At 55.5% G+C, this 22,573-nt stretch overlaps 1 protein-coding gene across 40 annotated transcripts in view; it reads left to right on the top strand.

Moving 5' to 3' along the window:
• Positions 1-22,573, top strand: part of Myo9b (myosin IXB) — a 93,902-nt gene that overhangs the window by 51,865 nt on the left and 19,464 nt on the right. For 17 of the 40 annotated variants that reach the window (XM_076553212.1, XM_076553208.1, XM_076553184.1 and 14 more), the window contains exons 4-20: positions 283-345; positions 1,417-1,516; positions 1,757-1,857; positions 2,523-2,652; positions 4,477-4,566; positions 6,579-6,695; positions 7,108-7,242; positions 8,716-8,837; positions 11,286-11,427; positions 11,572-11,776; positions 12,769-12,850; positions 13,982-14,071; positions 16,191-16,304; positions 17,996-18,035; positions 20,220-20,342; positions 20,999-21,079; positions 21,449-21,559. In XM_076553212.1, the coding sequence (XP_076409327.1) occupies positions 283-345; positions 1,417-1,516; positions 1,757-1,857; positions 2,523-2,652; positions 4,477-4,566; positions 6,579-6,695; positions 7,108-7,242; positions 8,716-8,837; positions 11,286-11,427; positions 11,572-11,776; positions 12,769-12,850; positions 13,982-14,071; positions 16,191-16,304; positions 17,996-18,035; positions 20,220-20,342; positions 20,999-21,079; positions 21,449-21,559 (1,846 nt within the window). Of the gene's footprint in view, positions 1-282; positions 346-1,416; positions 1,517-1,756; positions 1,858-2,522; positions 2,653-4,476; positions 4,567-6,578; positions 6,696-7,107; positions 7,243-8,715; positions 8,838-11,285; positions 11,428-11,571; positions 11,777-12,768; positions 12,851-13,981; positions 14,072-14,285; positions 14,301-16,190; positions 16,305-17,995; positions 18,036-20,219; positions 20,343-20,998; positions 21,080-21,448; positions 21,560-22,573 lie in introns of all 40 variants that reach the window. The other 23 variants (XM_076553198.1, XM_076553199.1, XM_076553215.1 and 20 more) reach the window with 4 other exon arrangements.

The raw sequence follows: 22,573 nt of genomic DNA, 5'->3' as shown, positions 1-22,573 counted from the left end.
GTGGAGCCCCTGCCTAGGATCCCCAGTGAGGGGCTGGGGGCGTGGCTTAGGGTGGAGCCCCTGCCTAGAATCCCCAGTGAGGGGCTGGGGGCGTGGCTCAGGGTGGAGCCCCGCCTAGAATCCCCAGTGAGGGGCTGGGGGCGTGGCTTAGTGATGTGGTACCTACTTGAAATGTATGGTTCTTGGTTCCATCTTCAACTCTAGCCAGAGCAAAAAATCTCTAAGAAGAAATATTAATACTAAAATGTAATCTTATTTCTCCCTTTTTTTCTTTCATAACAGAGCTGTTGTGGAGAAATACCTGCTTGAAAAGTCTCGCCTGGTATCCCGGGAGAAGGATGAGCGGTGGGGCATGTTTTTGTTTTTGTTTTTGTTTTTGTTTTTGTTTTTTTTGGCTTGTTTATGTATATGGGTGTTTTGCCTATGTGTTTGTAAGAGTACTGCCTGTGTGCCTGGAGCCCAGGGAGATCAGAAGAGGGTGCCAGTACCCCTGGAACTGAAGTTGCAGGGGCTTGTTAGCCAGTGTGTAGATGCTGGGAACTACTGCGGGTCCTCTGTAAGAGCAGCCATCTCTTCAGCCCCCAGGGGGTGGGATTTGTGAACACAGTCCTGCTCAAGCTTTGGCTCTCACAGAGGTGAAGCAAGTGTTGTGTTGCCCAAGGGCCCCTTGAGGGAAGCCGGGCTTGGAGTCTAAGCTCTGTGCTCTCCACTCCACATGCCTGCTGCCATGGCCTCCAGCCTGTGCCCCTTACTGCCCTCACTGAGAGTTGCATATCCACGCTGTTCAGAGTCAGCCTGAAATGTGTTTCAGTAACACCTCAGAGCTGGCGCAGCCGCACATCCGTGAGCCAGCATAGACATTGAGGCAGGAGGATCTCAGGTTCGAGGCGGGGCTGCAGGGTGAGAGCGTCTTAGAATAACTGTGTTTAACAAGCAGGTGAGACCTATGTCCCTGCGCCTGTGCCTCTCACTCACTTGAGGAAGTCCCTCTTTTTCTAACAGTACGTAAAATTTTTAGTTATTTTTTAAGTCGGGTCTCTCTATGTAGCCTTGGCTGTCTTGGAACTCTCTTTATAGACCAGACTGGCCTCAAATTCACAGAGATTCGCCTGCCTCTGCCTCCTAAGTGCTGGGGTTAAAGGCGTGCACCACCGCATGGGCCAAGACTCTTTTTTGAACTTTGTTTGTTTATTTCAGTGTGTGTGTGTGTGTGTGTGTGTGTGTGTGTAAACATGTACATGTGTGGTCAAAGGACACCTGGAGATTCAGTCCCCTCTCTACCACGTGTGTTCCGGGGATTGAACTCAGGTCCCTTGGCTTAGCAGCAGGCGCCTTGACCAGCTGAGCCGTCTCACCCACCCTTTCCTGTGCTGTTGGCCTGGCCAGGCACTGACTCCCCTTGCTGGTCACCCACAGGAATTACCATGTGTTTTATTATCTGCTGCTGGGTGTCAGCGAGGAAGAGCGCCAGGAATTCCGGCTGAAGCAGCCTCAAGACTATTTCTACCTCAACCAGGTAAATAGCCGCAGCCCTGGCGCCACCTCTGTCCCCGAGGCTGCCTGCCATAGGGGGGTCAGAGGCTGCCAGCCTGGCCCTGCTGGGCCCGCAGCCCAGCCCTGAGCACACACACAAAAGCTGCCATTCATCCCGGCCCTGGCCTTCTTTCTCTCCAGCCTGGATCGCCCTGCTCACTGCCCTCCAGGCCGGAAGTGCTTGAGTGCCCACGCCTTTGTTTTGTTTATTCCCTTTTTTCAGCATAACTTGAATATTGAAGATGGAGAAGACCTCAAACATGACTTTGAAAGACTCCAGCAGGCCATGGAGATGGTGGGCTTCCTACCCGCTACCAAGAAGCAGTAAGTGGGCTGCTGAGCCACTAGGCAATGACCAGTTCCTCTTGAGGTCTGACCTGCAGCCCATAGAGGATAGATAGGCAGTGTTCCACAGAGCACAGGAGAGGGCTGCAGCCCTGAGCTGGGAGGCAGCGGTCCAAACCAGCTGAAGCTGGGCATGATGGTTCACACCTGCCATCTCCACACTGGAGAGACTGAGAAATGAGGGTTGCTTGTTCGAAGTCAGCCTTTGCTACACAGTGAGACCTTATCTGAAAGAAATAAAAAAAGGCAAAGCAGCAACCATACAGGCAGGAAGATGTTTGAAAGTTCAAGGCCATAACAAGACCCTGTCTATTAGCAAAAACATTTAAGTAAGTTTGTGTGGTGGTGTATTAATCATCTGCACCCTCAGTGCTTGGGAAGACGTCAGGTGAGGCTAGTCTGGGCTACATAGTTTGAACTCATCTCAAATGATCAGGGCTGGAGCTGGAACACAGTCGGTATCACGTGTGAACACAGGTTCTGTCTATAGCACCACCCGAGCCAAGCGTGATGTCTAACAGGCGGCAGCACTTGGGAGTGGGGACGGGGTGCAAAGTGGAGAGCACCCTGGGCCCGGCTGCATGAGACACTGCTGCAGAAACAAGCAGGTGACGCAGGCCACAGTAACCTCTCTTGTGTCCCAGGATCTTCTCTGTCCTCTCAGCCATCCTGTACCTGGGCAACGTCACCTACAAAAAGAGAGCCACAGGCCGGGACGAAGGCCTGGAGGTCGGGCCCCCCGAGGTGTTGGACACCCTGTCTGAGCTCCTGAAGGTACGTACCTCCCTTCTTCACCATCCTTCCTTGTATGTGCTTCCTGGTCCCTGACACGGTAGGGCAGCCTCTCATTGCAGGGGACAAGTGAAGGAACTTCTGTCTGCTGCCTGCTTCCTCTGTCATCTCTGAGATGTCCCCTCCTTGCTCCTGTCTGTGTGTCTGGCTGTCCAAACCGGTAGGAGGCACTGGGTGGTTAAGGTGTTCTACTCTCGAGGATAGAGCTCAGTTGTCACATCTGCCTGTGGCCACAGCCGCCATGGTCTCCTTCACTCTCAGGCACATATCTGCACACACAGTTCAGTGTCAACGAGTGAAGCCATGGTTTCCTGGGCTGATGCTGTCGTCTGTGTGCACAAAGCCCGGTCCCACACCAGCCACACATGAACCTGATGTGCTGGCACGTGCTTGTCATTTCAGCACTCGAGAGGTAAAGGCACAGAGATAATCGGTTCAGGGCCAGCCTGGGCTACGTGAAACCCTGTCTGCAAAAAACACGATTTGAGAGCTGAAGATGCTCACAGGAGCACTGGCTGCTCTTCCAGAGGACGTGGATTTGAGTCCCAGCACCACAGGACAGCTCATGACTGTCTGTGACTCCAGTCCCAGGAGATCGGACAGCCTCTCCTGGTGGCCTCAGGCGTCAGGCATGCACGTGGTGCACAGACAGGTTTTAGACAAAACACCCATTTTTTGGATGTTGTTGTTTTCGAGATAGGGTTTTTCTTTGCAGCTTCAGCTGTCCTGGAACTTGCTCTGTAGACCAGGCTGGTCACAAACATAAATTGTTTTTTAACAATTAAATTTAAAACATATAGGTGTGACGGCACAGGCCTGTCATCCTGGCCACTCTCAGGCTAAGACAGGAGTCTTCAAGACCTGCCTGAGCACCTCAGTGAGACACTCCAGCTCAAAAAAAAGGCATGATGGGGGTTGGGGGTGTTGCCCACGCCGCCCACTTCCCTCTCACACATGGGATCCCCGGCTCTGCTCACTGTACCAAGCACACACCAACCCACATGTGCAGACACAGCTAGGTAGGTGGTGATGTGAAGTGGGAAGTCTCCTGTGCTGGCTCTCAGCCTGGGAGCAGTCCTGGCACCTAGTGGCTGGGCACGGGGATGGCGCCTGTGGCCTTCAGTGCGGAGCTTGAGTGTCCTGGGTTTGTTTCTTTTTCTTTTGACACTGCTGGGCACGGAACTGTGGGGTCGAGAGCTGGCTGGATGAATCTTACATCTTGTCCTGATGAGCTGACCTCCAGCTTACCTTCCTGCTTTGTTTTTTTAGATAAGAGTCTCACTCTGGCTGACCTAGAACTTAGGATCCACCTGCCTCAGCCTCCTGAGGCCAGGGATTAAAGGCATGCACTACCACACCTGGCCTTGTGTTTCTTTGCTTTCAAGTTTTATATTACTTTTTAGTTTTTATTTTATTACCAGTTTATTTTTGAGACAGGATCTCACTATATAGCTCTGGCGAGGCCTGGAACTCCCTCTGTAGACTGGGTTGGCCTTGAGCTCACAGAGATCCACCTGCCTCTGCTCCCCAGTTCTGGACTTAAGAGTAAGCTAGCACCTTGAGGGAGGGGTTGTTTGATTTTGTTCCGTAAGGTTTTTTTATTTTATGCGTGTACATGTAGGTATGTGCTTATGCATGCAGTGCCTGTGGAGGCCAGAAGAGGGCGCCATGTGTAGGGAGGCCCTTCCCAGCCCAGCCTCTGTGTTCCATCCTGCTCTCCCCTAGCTCTCCAGGCTGGCCTCCATGATGCAGAAGCCCTGACAAGTGCCTCACCTCCTTGCCTTTCTTTCCCCACCCTGGAAATAGGTGAAGCGGGAGACCCTGGTGGAGGTCCTGACCAAGAGAAAAACAGTGACAGTCAACGACAAGCTTATCCTGCCTTACAGCCTGAGTGAGGTGAGTGTGTGCCCTGCCCTGCAGCCAGGGGACCTCAGCCGTGGCCAGACCAGCTTCCTGTGGCCCTGCTTCTCATGAGATCCGTTCAGACATGCAGCTGCTGCGGAGCCACAGAGCACAGAGCCCCATGTGGAAAATCCCTTCCCCTGCACACATGCTGGAGAACTTGACATATGAGTTGGGTACAGTATGAGGTTAGCAGTAACGCCTCTCAGAACAGACTAGAAAAAACAATGACCCGCTGCCAGCCTCACATGCCTCGTGGCTCAAAATGGAGACGTTTCCTGTGGCTCACCTTGCCACTTGAAGGGAGTCTTTCCAAACTGGTGTCAACTGCCAGCATCTGCTCTTCTTATTTTCTTATGGGCTAGAGACAATTTTAGTCCATATCCCAGGTGGGCCTTAAAATTGGAACACCCCATCTGCCTCTGGGATGACGGTGCACGCATTGCCGTATCATCCCAGATCATTAGGTGGAATTGCTCTTCCTGAACACAGGTGCTGCAGTCTAGGGCACTGGTTGATGACTGACAAGCAGGTAGCATATAACACCAGGATCTACTGGATAAGCAGATGAGGCCTGACCCAGATGAGGTACAGCCATCTCAGGATGTGTCAAGACTGATCACAAGTGCTCAGAGTTTTTTTTTTTTTTAAAGTATTAAGTTGTTAATTTCTAGAATTCTCCAACCACGGGTGGCCCCAGATATCTGAAAGTGTAGATAAGTGAGAAGTACTGCATGGCTCAGAGCCAGAACTGGAGCCTGAGACACTCCCCTCTATAGTTCAGATGCTCAGTGGCCATGCAAGGCCAGCATGATTGGGGACAAATCTGGCCACCCCCCAGTTGGTTTTGTAAATAAAGTTTTATTGACATAGCCATGCTCATCCATTTGTATCCTGATCAGTGCTGCTTCTGGCTGCAATTGCAGTGCTCAGTAGCTGCAGTAAGGTGCCCCCTCCACCAGCCCCCAAAACTGAAAATATCAACCCCTTGCCTTGTTCTGTAAAGAGGTGACTGGGCTCTGCTTGAGGTGGCCTTTCTGTGACCCTCAGCCCATAGGTCTCTGTGGCATCCTCTCGGTGTGCTGGTGTCCTGGTACCGTTCTCTTAGCTCTTGACATCTCAAAAGCAATATGACTTGCAAGTTGAATTTGGATGGCACCAGGAAAAGACCTGATAACAGGGTATGGGACACTCCCTATAGGCATCCTGCCTACGGGAATCAGCTTACATTTCCAGCAGGCACCATGGGCATTCTGAGCCTCTGTGGGCCAAGGCACCCCTGACATGACCTGAAATCTCTGCAGTGAACCCATGCCCTGTGTGGCTCAGGGAACGAGCATCCCCAGCAGAGGCAGCATTCTGTGTGTTAACATTGCCGTGACATCCCGGAAAGTCAAAACCAGAGGGACATGTCCAGCTGCTGAAGGCAGCTGGCCACGTCCATTGTTAGGAGGAGAGAATAGACACTTCTCACAGTAGGTGTGCTGAGAAGTGCTTCCTTGGCTGTCCCATGGCTGTGCCATGGCTGTGCGGGTGGCATGGCTGGTCTCACACACACCGCGGCTGACATTCCATGCTGCACACCCATGCTAGTTGCTAGCGTCCTCAGGCTCTGAGGACAACAGGTGTGACCTAGCAGCTGGTATAGGAGTAGGCAGACCTCAGCACAGGGAAGGAGAAAACCCTGGCTAAGGGCCGGGGACGGCACAGTCATAAACGCCTGTACACACGGGCCCTGGATTCAGATCCTTAGAACACCTGCAGAAAGGTGGCTGTGCTGATCCCCATCTGCAAGGGGTCATCCAAGGGGACAGAGAGGCAGGAAGATCAGTTGTTTAATATTATCCTTGGCTACACGGCAAGTTCAAGGCCAGCCTGGGATACATGAGACTGTCTATGAAACTAAGACAAAAATTAAAGCAGTTCCCTGAATCTCAGTACCATAGCCTGCACCTGGCATGATTGCCGCCCCCCCCCCCTCAGGTGAGACACCTCTTTACCCACAGGCTATAACTGCCCGAGACTCCATGGCCAAGTCTCTGTACAGTGCCCTGTTTGACTGGATCGTGCTGAGAATCAACCACGCCCTCCTCAACAAGAAGGACATGGAAGAGGCCGTTTCCGTGAGTGCATGGGCCCTGAGCTGGCCGAGGACAGTCCCATCCTTGGGACAAACCGTGGAGGCTGGGAACCTGTGGGGTCTCTGCAGACATCAGGGGCGGCAGAGGACCCCTACCTTCTACAGGAAGCCAGGCATCTGTGCTCGGTCTCTGCAGGAGGGTGCAGAACAACATAAGCCTTTACTGCAGTCCTGTCCAGCATGCAGGCACCAGGCCCTGGGTTCCACCCTGACACTTTCTGCACATGTGGACGCCTGGTTCCGTCAATGAGTAGTAATGGTCCCATTTACAAAAATATGGGTGCCAAGCTGGTGACAGCTGTGTCCAGCTGACATCAGGACCACACATCTCCACTCACACAGCAAGCTCAGCGTCCCCAGCAGGCCCTGGCTGTAACTATAGTTTGTCTCTCCAGTGCTTGTCCATCGGTGTCCTCGACATCTTCGGATTTGAGGACTTTGAACGGAACAGCTTCGAGCAGTTCTGCATCAACTACGCCAATGAGCAGCTGCAGTATTACTTCACTCAGCATATCTTCAAGCTGGAGCAGGTGAGAGCTGGATGCCTACTGCCCACCCCAGCCAACCACCCTGAGGCCCAGCGGCGGCCCTCAGTGCCAGCAGAGCATGGACCCGGGACCACAGGTTCCCCGGTCTTCAGGGCTCTGTCCTGTTCTCAGCGGCATGCTCAGCCCTCAGTCTTTCAACCCTTCCAGATGTTAGATGCCCCTGCAGCAAGGCAGCTGTGTAACAGTCTGTCCTGTCGTCCGTGTGTCCCCTAGAGGTGTTCAGAACACGTCCCGTGTCTTTTCCTTTCACCATGGCAGCCTCTCTGAGGAGGCAGGCCCCATCGGTGTGGAGAGCAGCCACATCTGAGCTGTCTGAGGCTCCATCCATCCCAGTTACACAACCACACTCCCACAGGCCCCGGAGACCTCCTCTAATGCTTTCTGTCTCTGTAAATTTTATGACACTTGAGCCTTGGTCAGTGGAGTCATACAGTGTTTGCCTTTCCACTGCCGGGTTGTTGACCTAGCGGGATGGCTCATTCTCATCCCTGTTCAAGTGTCCGTTTACTCCTGCTGATTTATCCTGTCACCTGCGGCTCTGGTGCTGTGGCTTGTAAACACACATGGCCAAGGCCTCTTGGACTTGCACTTTGAGTTCTCTTGAGTCACACTCAGGGGAAAATTGCTGGAGCCCCCTTGGCTCTCTGAACTATCCTGAAGAGGTGTACAGGGCACCATCTCTTTGTTGCCTGTGCAGCCTGAGGGGATCAGCAGGGCTAGTTCCTGGAGTGACCAGCACGGGGAGTCAGTACAGGGCTTGTAAGTTATATAGAATCAGGAGAGCTGGGGCCATGGCTCAAGCCCCGGCCTAGGATCCCCAGTGAGGGGCTGGGGGCGTGGCTCAGGGTGGAGCCCCGCCTAGAATCCCCAGTGAGGGGCTGGGGGCGTGGCTCAGGGGTGGAGCCCCGCCTAGAATCCCCAGTGAGGGGCTGGGGGCGTGGCTTAGGGGTGGAGCCCCGCCTAGGATCCCCAGTGAGGGGCTGGGGGCGTGGCTTAGGGTGGAGCCCCTGTCTAGAATCCCCAATGAGGGGCTGGGGGCGTGGTCAGGGTGGAGCCCCTGCCTAGGATCCCCAGTGAGGGGCTGGGGGCGTGGTCAGGGTGGAGCCCTGCCTAGGATCCCCAGTGAGGGGCTGGGGGCGTGGCTGAGGGTGAAGCCCCGCCTAGAATCCCCAGTGACGGGCTGGGGGCGTGGTCAGGGTGGAGCCCCGCCTAGGATCCCCAGTGAGGGGCTGGGGGCGTGGTCAGGGTAGAGCCCCTGCCTAGAATCCCCAGTGAGGGGCTGGGGGCGTGGTCAGGGTGGAGCCCCTGCCTAGGATCCCCAGTGAGGGGCTGGGGGCGTGGTCAGGGTGGAGCCCTGCTGAGCTTGTCCAAGGCCCTCAGTTCAACCCCACTGTGTTCAGGGAGCCCCTTCCTGAATCCAAGGCAGTGCCCTCCGTAACCTTCCTCACCCTACAGGAGGAGTACCAGGGCGAGGGCATTGCGTGGCACAACATTGACTACACCGACAACGTGGGCTGCATCCACCTCATCAGCAAGAAGCCCACAGGCCTCTTCTACCTGCTGGACGAGGAGAGCAAGTGAGTGTCCCTGTCCTGGCTGCTCAGCCAGTGCCGATGTGGGGACCAAGTGAGGTTCCCTGAACTGCTCAGCTTCTCACTTGGATTTGCCCGGCCCTGGGCCTCACTGTTGCCTAGTGCTTGTGTGTCATGCTCTGGGAACAGTGGGTGTGTGGCTCACCTGTGCTGGCTGAACACGTCTTCACAGGAAGGTTCCTGTGTCCCAGGAGCAGGGCTGGGGCTGTGCAGATCCAACAGTGTGTGCTCTGTTGAAAAGACTGAGAGGGGTCTCAGTCACACAGCTGCCTTTGCAGAAAGCAGGTGGCTTGGGTTGGCTGCCATGGCTGTGCTGACAAGTCTTTCTCTAGTGGTCATGGAGAATACGTGCCCCCGAATTACAAAACTGTCAGAATCTAGAGTGACAGGTTCCCCTGGAAATACCAGACAAGGCCAAAGGAGCTTTCCCTGTGCATGGTGCTGTCTGTGTCTGTGGTGAGGCTGGAGGCTCCATTGGTGGAGCTCCTGCCTAGCATGCCCAAAGTCCTGGGTTCCATGCCCGGCACCACAGAACATGCCTGTCATTCTAGCACTTGGGAGATGGAGGCGGGAGGATTAGGAGTCCACGGTCATTCTTGGGAGAAGGGCTAGGGTCCCAGAATCCCCTGTAGCTCTTCATCCTCAGCACCCTGCTTCACATCCTGTGCCTCAGGCCAAATGCCCACCCTGTGAAGCAGAGCGGAGCAGAGGAGAAAAGGGCCAGGCAAGCACTGAGACAGGAGTCACAGGAGCCAGGCTCTGTCTGCAGCTCCTGAGGAAAACAGCAAGGGATGGATTCTTGCCCCACATTGGGCGCCAGTTGTAGATGAATATCTAACCAGTCTTATTAAATAAGAAACACAGAGCCAAATACAGAGTTAAAAGCCCAAGAGATCAGAGCACTAGCAAAGAGCCAAGACTGCCTTTAGCTTACCACTCACTGCCGTTGCTTCCCCTGAGAGAGGGTTTCTTCCTGTCTGACTTGTCTTTTTATTGCCTTTCTGTTCTGCCTTCTCACTGGCTCTAAACCCAACCACGTGACTTCTATGGGCCAGGGCTACAGCCTTCTGCTTTGAGCAGTTTCACTGGGTGGCCTGTGTCAGGCTTTGGTTTAAAATGTATTGTTGTTATCAGGTGTCGGTGTGTTGTTGGGTGGCAGGTGGGGTGTTGTTACTGGGTAGTAGGTGTGTTGTTGGGTGTTGGGTGTGTTATTGGGTGGCGTGTGGGTTGTTATCAGGTAGCAGGTGTGCTGTTGTTAGTTGGCCGGTGGGTTGTTAGGTGGCGGGTGTGTGTTGTTAGTAGGTAGCAAATGTGTTATTGTTGTTGGGTGGCGGGTGTGCACTGTGCATGCCAAAGTCAAAAGCCTTTTTGGATCATTTCTCTCCTTCAACCACGTGGTTCCTAGGGATGGAACCCATGTCGTCAGGCTTGGCCACAAGGGCCCTCACCTGCTGAGCTGGCTGGCGGGCCCTGATTGGAGTTTCCTGAAACAGCCATGTTAATATTTATTACTGCAGCTTTTTATTATGATTGTCTTTCTTTGGTGCCCAAGGCAGTGAGTATATCCCACCTTCCAGACCTTCTTCCAAGCCCTGCGTGGTTCTGTCTCCCCTGCCAGACAGACCTCCTCTTTCCCCACCAAGCTGTGGAACTCCAGGGCTGGGCATCTGGCACACACCTGGCGTTGCCTGTGTTTACAGTGAGGCTGAGACCAGCAGTGTGTGCCAAAACCCAGGGAGACATTGCTCTCCCAAGTGACAAAAATAGCCAGGTACAAGGAGCCTCTTTCTCCTTCATCTCCTCCCTCCCAGACAGAACAGAGCCTGGCTTTATCTGCGAGGCCATGCTCACTCTCCGTGTGGGGAACAGGGGCCTGATGCCTCAGCTCCAGGGCACACATCCAGGTACACATGGACCCAAAGCTGGAGGCAGCTCCAGTGTGGGATCCGAGAAGCTGCCAGGTCCATTTCTGGGAGATTGATAGAAACCAGCAAACCTGGTCTACAGTGGAGCAGGGAGCATGAGAATTTTCCTCCTGGACCCTGCTCTGTGTTAACCCTGTGGTCCCACATTGGCCACGTGGGTGTTCAGTGTATGGTTAGAAGCTGACAGGTGGGCCACCTAGGTAGCGCAGTCAGTCAAAGATGCCTGCCGGCAAGCCTGAAGACCTGCGGTCAATCCCCAGGGTCCACGTGGTGGACAGAGATAACCAGCTCTTGCAGGCTGTCTGGCCTCTGCACATGCAGGCGCATGCACGTACACACCATGCCAGTCAAGAACTAACTACAGGGGTGCTGGCACTCATTCTGTCCTCTCCTCGTCTGTCCTCTGTCCACACTGCCTGGCATGAGCCCCCCTCGGAGCAGCTGGGGTGCCTTCCCACTCTGTACTCAGTGTGGGTTCTTGGCTGAGTGTGTCCAACCTTGTCTGCAGCTTCCCGCATGCCACAAGTCACACCCTGCTGGCCAAGTTCAAGCAGCAGCATGAGGACAACAAGTATTTCCTGGGCACACCAGTCCTGGAGCCCGCCTTCATCATCCAGCACTTTGCGGGCAGGGTGAAGTATCAGATCAAGGTAGGTGCGGCATCCCACCCACACTGCACTCTTGGACTGTTTGCTGCTACTCAGTGGGGACTGCACATTCTGGGGATGCTTGGACTCACTCCAGCCCTCAGTCCGTGGGCTCCGAGGGGTGACCGACCACTGCCCCCTCACCAGGACTTCCGGGAGAAGAACATGGACTACATGCGGCCGGACATCGTGGCACTGCTGCGGGGCAGTGACAGCTCCTATGTGCGCCAGCTCATCGGCATGGACCCAGTGGCCGTGTTCCGCTGGGCCGTGCTGCGGGCTGCCATCAGGGCCATGGCTGTGCTTCGGGAGGCCGGGCGCCTGCGTGCAGAGAGAGCTGAGAAGGCAGCAGGTAGGGGCTGAGGGGCTGCCCTCCCTGGTGCCAACCCTGGGAGCAAGCAGCATGGTTGACAGACAGTTACAGCCCATTCTAAATCTGGGCATGGCTGTTTGGGAGGCAGTCAGAAAATCATGACTTGGGGGCCAGAGTGAGAAAGGTAATGAATGAATCTGTCTTCAGGACTAAAGAGAGCTGGGGGCTCAGCAGTAGTACCCCTGCCTAGAACCCCAGTGAGGGGCTGGGGGCGTGGTCAGGGTGGAGCCCCTCCCTAGAACCCCAGTGAGGGGCTGGGGGCGTGGTCAGGGGTGGAGCCCCTGCCTAGAACTCCAGTGAGGGGCTGGGGGCGTGGCTAAGGGTGGAGCCCCGCCTAGAATCCCCAGTGAGGGGTTGGGGGCGTGGCCAGGGTGGAGCCCCTGCCTAGAATCCCCAGGGAGGGGCTGGGGGCGTGGCTCATGGTGGAGCCTCCGCCTAGAATCCCCAGTGAGGGCTGGGGGCGTGGTCAGGGGTGGAGCCCCTGCCTAGAACCCCAGTGAGGGGCTGGGGGCGTGGTCAGGGTGGAGCCCCTGCCTAGAATCCCCCAGTGAGGGGCTGGGGGCGTGGCTCAGGGTGGAGCCCCGCCTAGAATCCCCAGTGAGGGGCTGGGGGCGTGGTCAGGGTGGAGCCCCTGCCTAGAATCCCCAGTGAGGGGCTGGGGGCGTGGCTCAGGGTGGAGCCCCGCCTAGAATCCCCCAGTGAGGGTCTGGGGGCGTGGTCAGGGGTGGAGCCCCTGCCTAGAATCCCAGTGAGGGGCTGGGGGCGTGGCTCAGGGTGGAGCCCCTGCCTAGAATCCCCAGTGAGGGGCTGGGACATGGTTTGGGTACACTGCTTATATAGCATGTACAAGGTCTTGGGTTCAATTCTCATTTCCTCAAAAGAAAGAAAAAGAACTGACTGCTTACTCCACAAAAGTAATGGCCTTTGTGCTGTGGGAACCCTGCCAAACAGTGTGCACTCTGTATCTGCAGCAGGAATAAGTAGCCCTGGCCCTCGAAGTCACTCGGAAGAGCTACCAAGAGGAGCTAACACCCCTTCGGAAAAACTGTACCGGTGAGCGAGACTTCAGTTCGTTCCCATGATAGCCTGTGAGGTGTCGTTGTTTACACAACTGTGGAACCCTCTACTATCCACCAGGGTCCTTGTGGCCCTGAGTAAGCTCTCAAGCAGCTGAATGGACTCAAAGACCCAGAACAGAAAGACCCTTGCATGGGGCTCTTCTGTCCCCAGAAGGCAGGTCCTGAGACAGCGTCTGCTCTGGCAGCAGTGGGCAGGTCAGCACAGAGGAGGCTCTTTGGTTCCCTGGCCCGGTATGTGTGCGCGTGTGCGCGCTAAGAGTCTTTGCAGCTGCAGAGTGACACTCGGATGAGTCTCCCACGGAGGTGCGGCTTCATTGTAGAATGCTGGGCTTCTGAGCCTGAGAGAAGCCTGCATTCCGTCCGTCCGTCCCTGGGGCTTGGGCTGCAGGGATGGATCTTCTCTCATCCCACTCTGGACCCCACAGTACCTCCTGCTGAGTTTTCTCTTCTGAGTGGGAGGAATGTGTGAGCCTGGGCCGAGAGCTCAGCCCTCCCCTTGGCTCCAGGATGGTAGAAAGGTGCATACGAGCTGGGTTGGGGGTTCTGGCCTCTGCTTGCCGCTATTGGGAGACTGAGGTAGAAGAATTGCAAGACCAGGGCTGACCTGGGCTGCAGAGTGAGATCCTGGTGACCATAAAAGGGTCGGGGGTACACCTCTGTGTTGTGGTGCTTGCCCAGCACAGTGAGGTTCTGGGTTCACTTTGCTGTGCTGACCAAAAGAGTGGGGGCCTCTGGGATGTGGCGGGTCACCCATGCTTAACAGCCGTCCAGAAGTTGAAGGTCAGGAAAGCAGTGTCCCAGCAGCCTGAGAGCCAGGCAGGCCCCGTGGAGACAGGAACTGTCGGGCCAGGCACGGTGGTGCACACCTGTCAGCCTAGCTGTGCAGTGGTGTCCTAAAGAGCAGGCTGTGACTGAGATCAGCCTCAATGGCGTAGCTCGGCCCTGCACCCAATCAGGAGCTAACTCTTTGTCCAGAGGCCCGAGTAGAGGCCATGCCCCTGCCCCCTGGGCTCTTCCTCTCCCTGTGAGCCAGTGGTCCATGCCTAGTCAAGCTGTGTCCGTCGGGCTGCATGTCCGCCGGCTTCACTGAGCTTCTCCCTTGCAGCTGTGCAGGGCTAGATTTCTCCTTTGACCGCTCTGAGGAGTTGGATGTTAACGCTTTTGAGGACATCATGGCTTTCTATGAGAGCAGGAAGTAAGTAGCAGCCAGGCCTTCGCACGCAAGACCAGGGAGGCACAGGCCAGGGCCGCCCGCCGCCGTCTGGGAGCTCAGAGCAGCGTCCTTCCCATGCGGGTTGTCCGAAGCCGTGGCCACTGCTCTGAGCACTCTAGACAGGAAGGCCGCGTAGGAATCAGAGGACCTTTAACCCTTGTCACCCTGTTGTCTTTGCTCTTGTGCCTCCCTGGAGAGCGAGGGAGCAGAGGTAAGTGGCGTCATCCGGGCACAAGGCATGGTGCATGTATCACAGTACGGGGCTGCACACAGGGACTCCCTCAGGCCAACGGGCAGAGCCTAAACATGCTTTAGAACAGCTGCAGCGAGGCCCGGGAGATGGCCTGCTGCGTACAGGGCCACCAGACTGCCCACATTGGTTTAAATCCTGGATCCACGTGGTGGGGAAAACCAACACACACACACACACACACACACACGCACGCACGCACGCACGCACGCACGCACGCACGCACGCACACACACACACACGCACACATACATGCACATGCACGCACCCTCAGACAGACAGATACACGCACACACACAAACATGCACACACACAAGCGCGTGCGCGCGCGCGCGCGCGCACACACACACACACAAACGCACCCTCAGACAGACAGTCACACACACACACACACACACACACACACGTGCACACACACACACACCAACATGCACGCACCCTCAGACACACACACACACATGCACACACATACACACATGCACGCACCCTCAGACAGACACACACACACACACACACACACAAGTAAATACTGAATAACAAGGCAGAGCCAGGGCAGGACTCTGCTGCAGAGCTGCTGCCCAGTCTGCGGGGGCCTTGGACGCCATCCTGGCACAAGTGTGGGCTGCAGAAGGAGTTCAGTGTCCTCAGAGGACCCAGCTGCCGGTACTCTCCTAGGCCCCTCACAACCACCTGTAATTCCAGCACCATGAAGTCTGACGCCCTCTTCTGGCATTTGTGGGCACTGCACTCATGTGCCCAACTCCACACATACCTACATACATACGCACACAGGTAAAGATAAAATCAATGTTTAGAAAGTCGATCCTCTTCAGGTAGGTTCTTAACCTTAGCTGTCCCTGCAGTGAGGGTCACCTGTGTCCTCAAGGGTGTTGGACATTGTCTCTAGCTGCCATTTGCCAGGTGCCAAGCCCCAGGGAGAATGTCCCCATGCATGTCTGGACACAGGTTGGTCCCCAGGGGCTAGAAGGAGGCGATGTAGCCACTGGCCGAGAAGTACCAGGTACCAGGGCAGTTCAAGCCGGGCCATGCACTGCAGACCCACCCTGTTTTATACAAATGATACAGGCTTATACATACAGGAGCCTGCCTGCTGGACAGCTCACAGGGAGGGCCTGCTGCCCTCCCGGTGGTCTTGATTTGATCTCCAAGTCAGCTGTGTGCTGGAAGGAAAGAACTGGTTACTTGGAGCTGTGCTCTGACCTCCACAGGCCGTGGCATGCACACACACACACACACCCAGATGTAAATAAAACCCTGCCGTTGAGAAGGGGACCCTGCAGTTGAGAGCATTCACTGCTGGACCAGAGTCCAGATCCCAGCACCCACATGGGCTACTCACAAATCCCTGCCACTCCAGGTCTGAGGCACCCAGTACCACCTCTGCCCTCTAGAGTACACACACACACACACACACACACACACACACACACACACACTAGAGTACTTACACACACACACACACACACACACACACACACACACGTGCACGCACACAAATGAAATTGTTAAAAAAAAAAAAGAAAAGCTGGGCAAACAGATGCTGATTCTGTGAGTTCAAGGTCAGCCTGTTCTATGTATCAAGATCCAGACCAGCCAGGGTCCTGTCATAAGCCCATGGTTCATCCCTGAGCTCAGGGACAGTGGCTGTTTCTGGCCCAGTTCCCTCTTTCTGGAAAGACACAGTGGTCACCCACCTGTGCACCCCTTCCTCAGATGCATGTTTTGTCTCCTGTGGCCTGGGGACACCCTGATGAGCATTGGGGGCCCCAGGTGGCGGGCCACGCTCTAACTATTCTTCTTTCTGTCACCGGGTCCCCTTCTGGTCCTTAGCGATATGCATAACCAAATCATCAAGAGCCTCAAAGGATTGCCATGGCAGGGCGAGGACCCGCGGAGGCTTCTTCAGTCCCTCAGTCGGCTCCAGAAGCCCCGCACCTTCTTCCTGTGAGTCCCCCAGCTCCTCCAAGTGCAGCAGCCACCTCTGCCGACGTCTCCTACCTGTCAGACAGCCACTAACAGTCCCCTACCCCACCACTGCCTTACAGCTCAGTTCTCAGCCAGCCATTGCTGACCAGCCTTAATGCCCTTGTGTGAGGAGGCCTCCCTCTGACCCTGACCCTCTCCACCCCGGCCAGCTTGCAGAGCACAAGCGTCCCCTGCCTGGCCTTTGCCTGCTGTGACCTTGTCAGGAAGCCTTGGGAGCAAGGACCATGTGAAGCCAGGGACCAGTCTGTAGGCCTGGGTCCCAACCCACCACTGCCACATTTCACTAAGTTCCTTGGGGTTCAGCATCCCCTGCAAAATGGGGTGGAAATTCTTCAACCCCTATTGTGCTGGCCTGTCAGGGCACCCACAGTCACCGGCCACAGACAGTTGGGAATAGCGCTGTGCCCATGAGGAGCCCGACTTTGGTGCTTCTCCCCAACCCACCCCAGAGCCGGGGTCTCACCATGTTGCCCAAGCTGGCCTCCAACCCCTGGGTTCAAGGATCCTCCTCCAATGCTTGTTGCTCCAAATGGAACTCCATCTCGAGGAGCCCCTCATTTGCCTCCATGGGCACTGCACTCGTGTGCACACATACTTAGAAATCTTCAAAGAATCCTCCTGCCTCAGCTCTGGGAGCAGCTGAGGCTCCAGGCATGTGCCACTGTGTCCAAAAATGATTTTTGCATATGTTTCTCTGTTACTTTCTTTTAGCCCAAATTAATTGAGATGCAGTTGAGGACTGGATGTGGCTCAGGGACAGAGGCTGGGTGAGCATCCCAGTCCTGAGGCGTGAGAGCACACAACAGCTCATGGCCGCGTGCACAGTGAGCAGGGTTCTCGTGTGCTCTAGTTTTTCCACGTCACACCCAGGCACTGTGGCACTTGCCCAAGCATACACTCAGCATGAAAGAGGCGGAGGCAGGAGGATTATGAGTTTGAGGTTAACCTGTCTTAATTTGGGGGAAAAAAAAAAAAAAGATGATACTGCATGCTATCATCCTAGCACTGGGATGGTGGAGGAAGGAAGATCAGGAGTTCAGATTTATCCTCAGCTACGTAGCAAGTACAGGCCAGCCTGGGCTACATGAGACCCTAGGTCTCAAGAAAAAATTCCACTGTGAGACCACTGGAGCTGATTGCCAGCCCCTGGGCCATGGGCCTTTCCACCATTGGCATCCTGGAGCTGGGATGTGGCTCAGAGGAGGGACATCTCAGTGTGAAGAAGGCCCTGGGTTCCATACCCAGCATGACAAACTAATAATAAATGCCCTTAAAATAATCAGGTGAGGAGCCACCCAGGCCATTGTTCTTTGCAGGGCAAGTCTGCCCCACCCGTGGAGAGTTGACCTAGCGGAGCCGGTCTTAGCGTACCAGGCCAGCGCAGGGCCTCGGTGCCGCGTGCATGGCTGCTGGTTCACTTCCTCACTGCCGCATGCAGACCCGGAGTCTCCAGCATGGTCTGCCCTCAGATGGGACAGATCTGCAGTGTGGACGGCAGGCGCCCGGGGTGTCTGGGGAGGCGGTGGCGACCTTGCTGCACTTGCCCTCTCTCTGTCTCTCTGGATCTAACCCGCACGGCGCGGCTTGCTGAACTAACACAACCCCCAGCCCTGTCCCTCACATTCACACCGTTTTTAATATTTTGACAGGAAGAGTAAAGGTATCAAACAAAAGCAGATCATTCCAAAGGTAAACCCGCACGGGCAGACGGCACCATCACGCGGCTTGAGAGCACCCTTTCTCAAGTTCTGAGACAGGGAGGTGGGAGAGGAACACTGAGCTTCTGGGACCTCTTTCATTCCTTCTTCTCACCCAGCCAGCTAACTCTCCCTCTAATACAGGGGTGTATCAGGGAGTGCAGCTCAGGTGGAGCCCCGCCTAGAATCCCCAGTGAGGGCCTGGGGGCGTGGTCAGGGTGGAGCCCCTGCCTAGAATCCCCAGTGAGGGCCTGGGGGCGTGGCTCAGGGGTGGAGCCCCGCCTAGAATCCCCCAGTGAGGGGCTGGGGGCGTGGTCAGGGTGGAGCCCCCGCCTAGAATCCCCAGTGAGGGGCTGGGGGCGTGGCTCAGGGTGGAGCCCCGCCTAGAATCCCCAGTGAGGGGCTGGGGGCGTGGCTCAGGGGTGGAGCCCCGCCTAGAATCCCCCAGTGAGGGGATGGGGGCGTAGTCAGGGTGGAGCCCCCGCCTAGAATCCCCAGTGAGGGGCTGGGGGCGTGGCTCAGGGTGGAGCCCCGCCTAGAATCCCCAGTGAGGGGCTGGGGGCGTGGCTCAGGGGTGGAGCCCCGCCTAGAATCCCCCAGTGAGGGGCTGGGGGCGTGGTCAGGGTGGAGCCCCGCCTAGGATCCCCAGTGAGGGCTGGGGGCGTGGTCAGGGTGGAGCCCCGCCTAGGATCCCCAGTGAGGGGCTGGGGTTGCGACCCTCTGCCCAGCACAGAAATCAGACCTGGCTTGCAGTTCTCTTGCAGAGTAGGAGCTGCAATGAGATAGTTTGCCCAGGAGGAGCTGAGGTCACTCTCAGGAAAGAGAGAGCCTGGCTCATCTCAAATCTACCCTTCTAGTGATCCAGCTGGACCCCTGAAGGGTCCCACAAGCCACTGGGCTGATCCTTACTCAGCATGAGTCAGGTGCTGCCTGTGAGGCAGGACAGGGCAGGTCTGCGTGCTCTGCAGACCCTCGGTCTCCTCAGGTTCACAGTGGGACGTCTCAGTACCACTGGTGTGCGGGCAGTCCTCTGTCTCCAGAGCCCAGGCTCATCCTGCCACGGGCGTTGACGGTACCTGCACTGTATGTGCTGCACTGGACTCTTGTTCAGACACACACTTGTCCACACCCCGGAGACCAAGCCAGTGTGGGCTACAGTCGTGAGGAGCTCACAGGTGGTGGTGGGGTTTTGTTGTTTTTGTTTTTTAATAAGGTCAGTAGTTCTTGTTCAGAATTCTGCAGACCAGTAGCCACTGGATTGTTCTGGATTGCTCTTAAGCATTCTGAAACATTTACATGCATACAGTGAGGTGTCAGGGTGAGAGGCTATCTCAATATGGAGTGTGTTCCTTTTTCTCCTTAGACTCATAGCCTTAAAGTAATTGATACAACATCACTAGTAAATTGTGTGTGCATGTGTGTGTTAAACTGTCAGATGGGGCAACGAGATGTCAAGTCTGAGCGCTTGAGTTTGATCCCCAGGACCCCCACGATGGGAGGAGAACACTGACTCCGCACATTGTTCTCTGACCTCCACACGCACACATACAATAAACTTTAAAAAATAAGGTGTTTTTAAGTATAAGATTGGCTGTCTATAGTGATGCATGCATGTCATTCTACTAGTGAGGTATGAGGCAGGGGAATTAGGAGTTGCAGGTGATGCTACAGAGCAAAATTCTGTTTCCATAAATGAAAAGTAAAGTCCAGGTGTAGTGATATGTGCCAGTCCTTACAGCAATTGGGAGGTGGAGACAGGGTTAAGGAGTTCAAGGCCAGCCTGGGCCACATGAGACTTTAGGGGGGGAAATCACCACAGACTTGAAAGCATGTTGGTTTCAGTTTGGTGTGCTGGACCATTGCAGTCACAGGCGAGAAATCTGTGTGTGCTGGGAGCTGTATGGCTTCAGATACTCACAGACCTCTGTGTAGACAGGCCCCTTAGCCTCTCCCACAGCTAGAGGAAGTGTGGTCCTCCTGTCTGTCACCATCTCATGCTGGCCTTTGAGGTCCGGTGGCCCTGAGCTCACGAAGCTCCAGGCATAGGCAGAAAGGACTGAGTCCTGGCCCCTGTCCTGAGGGTGAGGGATGTGGAGGGAGAGGGTGTGCTCACCCAGGAGCCGGTGCCCCTACTGTAGGCCATGGCGAGCAGGCCCAACCTGTGTGTCTGTCCTAGAACCTCCTGGACTCCAAGTCCCTGCGGCTCATCATCGGCATGACGCTGCACGACCGCACCACCAAGTCCCTGCTGCACCTGCACAAGAAGAAGAAGCCGCCCAGCATCAGCGCGCAGTTCCAGGTGGGGTGGCCGCCTCCGCGCCTCCTAATGTGCTTACAGGTTCTGGTGTTGTGTGCATGCCCAAGGTGCAGAATCACTGTTTGAAGATGACAGAGAGTAGAAGGAAGTCATTAGCTAGCAAGTCAGTCACCATGCTGTCATAATTCTTTCTTCCCCTGGCTTCCAGAAACTCAGAGATAGTACTTTGTTGTTCGTTTGTTGGGACAGGGTCTCCTGTCCTCCAAGTTGGCCTCGGATAGTCTCCCCAGGTGTGTGCTAAACCGTTTTTATTGTGATGCTGGGATGGAGCCCAGGGCCTTTCCACAGATCTGTAAGCTGAGATGTAGCTCAGGGGTAGGCGCCTGCCTGGCCTGTGCAAGGACTGAGTTCAGCCCCAGCTCTGCAGAAGCAGAAAGAGAGGGAAGGGGACATAGCAGCCGCCTTCATGCTCCCTCCAAGGGACTGAGGTCTGACTCATCTGCTCCACCCCTGCAAAGACGGCAGCTGTGCGGCCCCAAAAGAGTCTTTGGTCAGCCATAGCGATCTTTGGTTGGCTCCCTGCATATATGACACACAGCAGCCCAGATGTGCCCCTCCACACCACAGTGGTGTCCTGTCCTCTCCCGCTGATCCCTGTGCCTGGTCAGCAGCTTCGTTTGCGTTCCCTCTTCCTGCAGACATCTCTGAACAAGCTGTTGGAGGCTCTAGGCAAGGCTGAGCCCTTCTTCATCCGCTGCATTCGCTCCAATGCCGAGAAGGTAAGTGGGGGTCACAGAGTATGGGGGGCAGGACTGGGCTGGCACTCAATGGGTGGAGCACTTGTCCAGCAAGAAGCCCCAGGGTCCATCACAGCACCACGTGAGCCAGGTGGGTGCATGCCTGCCGTCCCAGCACTGAGGATGTGGACGCTGGAGAATCCAAAGTTGAAGATCATCCTTGGCTACATAAAGAGTATAGGGTAGCCTGGGCTACATGTGACCCTGCCTCAAAAAAGAAAAGAAGAAGAAAGGTTGGGGGCAGAAAAAGCCTTAACCTCCAGGGGCAGCCAGCTTCTGAGCTGGGCTCGGGGGAGACAGCCCACACTGCGTCCTGCAGAGCCCCTGAGCACTCACTCCATGCCTTTGCAGAAGGAGCTCTGCTTTGATGACGAGCTGGTCCTGCAGCAGCTGCGCTACACAGGCATGCTGGAGACTGTGCGCATCCGGCGTTCCGGCTATAGCGCCAAGTACACCTTCCAGGTAGGCCACCCCCCTCCCTCTGCCCTGTGGGAAGGTCTCCACAGTAGACCTGGCTTTTGCAACCAAGTCTGGAAAGATCCGTGAGCTGACGCCATCCTGGAAGTCACATGCAGGTGCCTTGACTGAGCATCTTCTAGCCTGGTGTTTTGACATGTCTTGGTTTATTTGTTCACACTTGTTTTGTGTATGTGTATGCACACATACATGCATCATAGCACATTTTTGGAGGTCAAAGGACTTGTAGGAATTGGCTCTCTCCTCCCACCGTGTGAGTCCTGGATCTTGAACTCAGGTTGTCAGCCTTGGCTACCAGCTCCTTACCTGCCCTGGTGACAGCAATTGTAACACTGCTGTGAGTGCCCAGAAACAGGCTGGACCCTTCCTCAGCCTTCGTTACTTAAAACACGTGGACATGACATCTCATATCTTTCACCTCAGCTTTCAAAAGAAGGCAGGCAGGGGGCTCGCTGTGATGTCCAGGCCAGCTGGGTTGCAAAAGAGACTATCAAAACAAAACAAAAAGACCTAGTGGCTGGGAGGTGTGTGTGTGTGTGTATGTGTGTGTGTGTGTGTCAGTGGATGTGTGTGTGTGTGTGTGTGTGTGTGTCAGTGGATATGTGTGTGTGTGTCAGTGGATGTGTGTGTGTGTGTGTGTGTGTATGAGCGTGTGCCAGGCCCCAGGTTCCAGCACAGTCAGCCCTGCAGTGTGTCAGGACAGTGCCACTTCCACCACTAAAATGCGCCACCCAGTGGCTGGGAGAGGCTTGGTGGGTGAGTGCTAAAGTCCAGAGCCTCTGAACCCATAGAAGCCTGGCTTACCTGCAAGTCCAGCCTCAGAAAGCCCAAATGGGGGATCCCAGAGTAACCTATTGAGACAAGCTGATCTGTGAGCTCTGGGTTTGACTGAGTGGTCCTGCCTCAGAGAATAAGGTGGGCAAGCCCGGGAGTTTGGCTCCCTACAACAGTCTCAGGTCTCTCTTGCACTTGGATGCACACACACACACCCAAAAACAT

Source organism: Peromyscus maniculatus, chromosome 17 (assembly GCF_049852395.1).
Source record: "Peromyscus maniculatus bairdii isolate BWxNUB_F1_BW_parent chromosome 17, HU_Pman_BW_mat_3.1, whole genome shotgun sequence".
Classification (NCBI taxonomy): domain Eukaryota; kingdom Metazoa; phylum Chordata; class Mammalia; order Rodentia; family Cricetidae; genus Peromyscus; species Peromyscus maniculatus.
The sequence above is the reverse complement of the archived record's forward strand: the minus strand, read 5'-3'. Positions and strand labels throughout refer to the sequence as shown.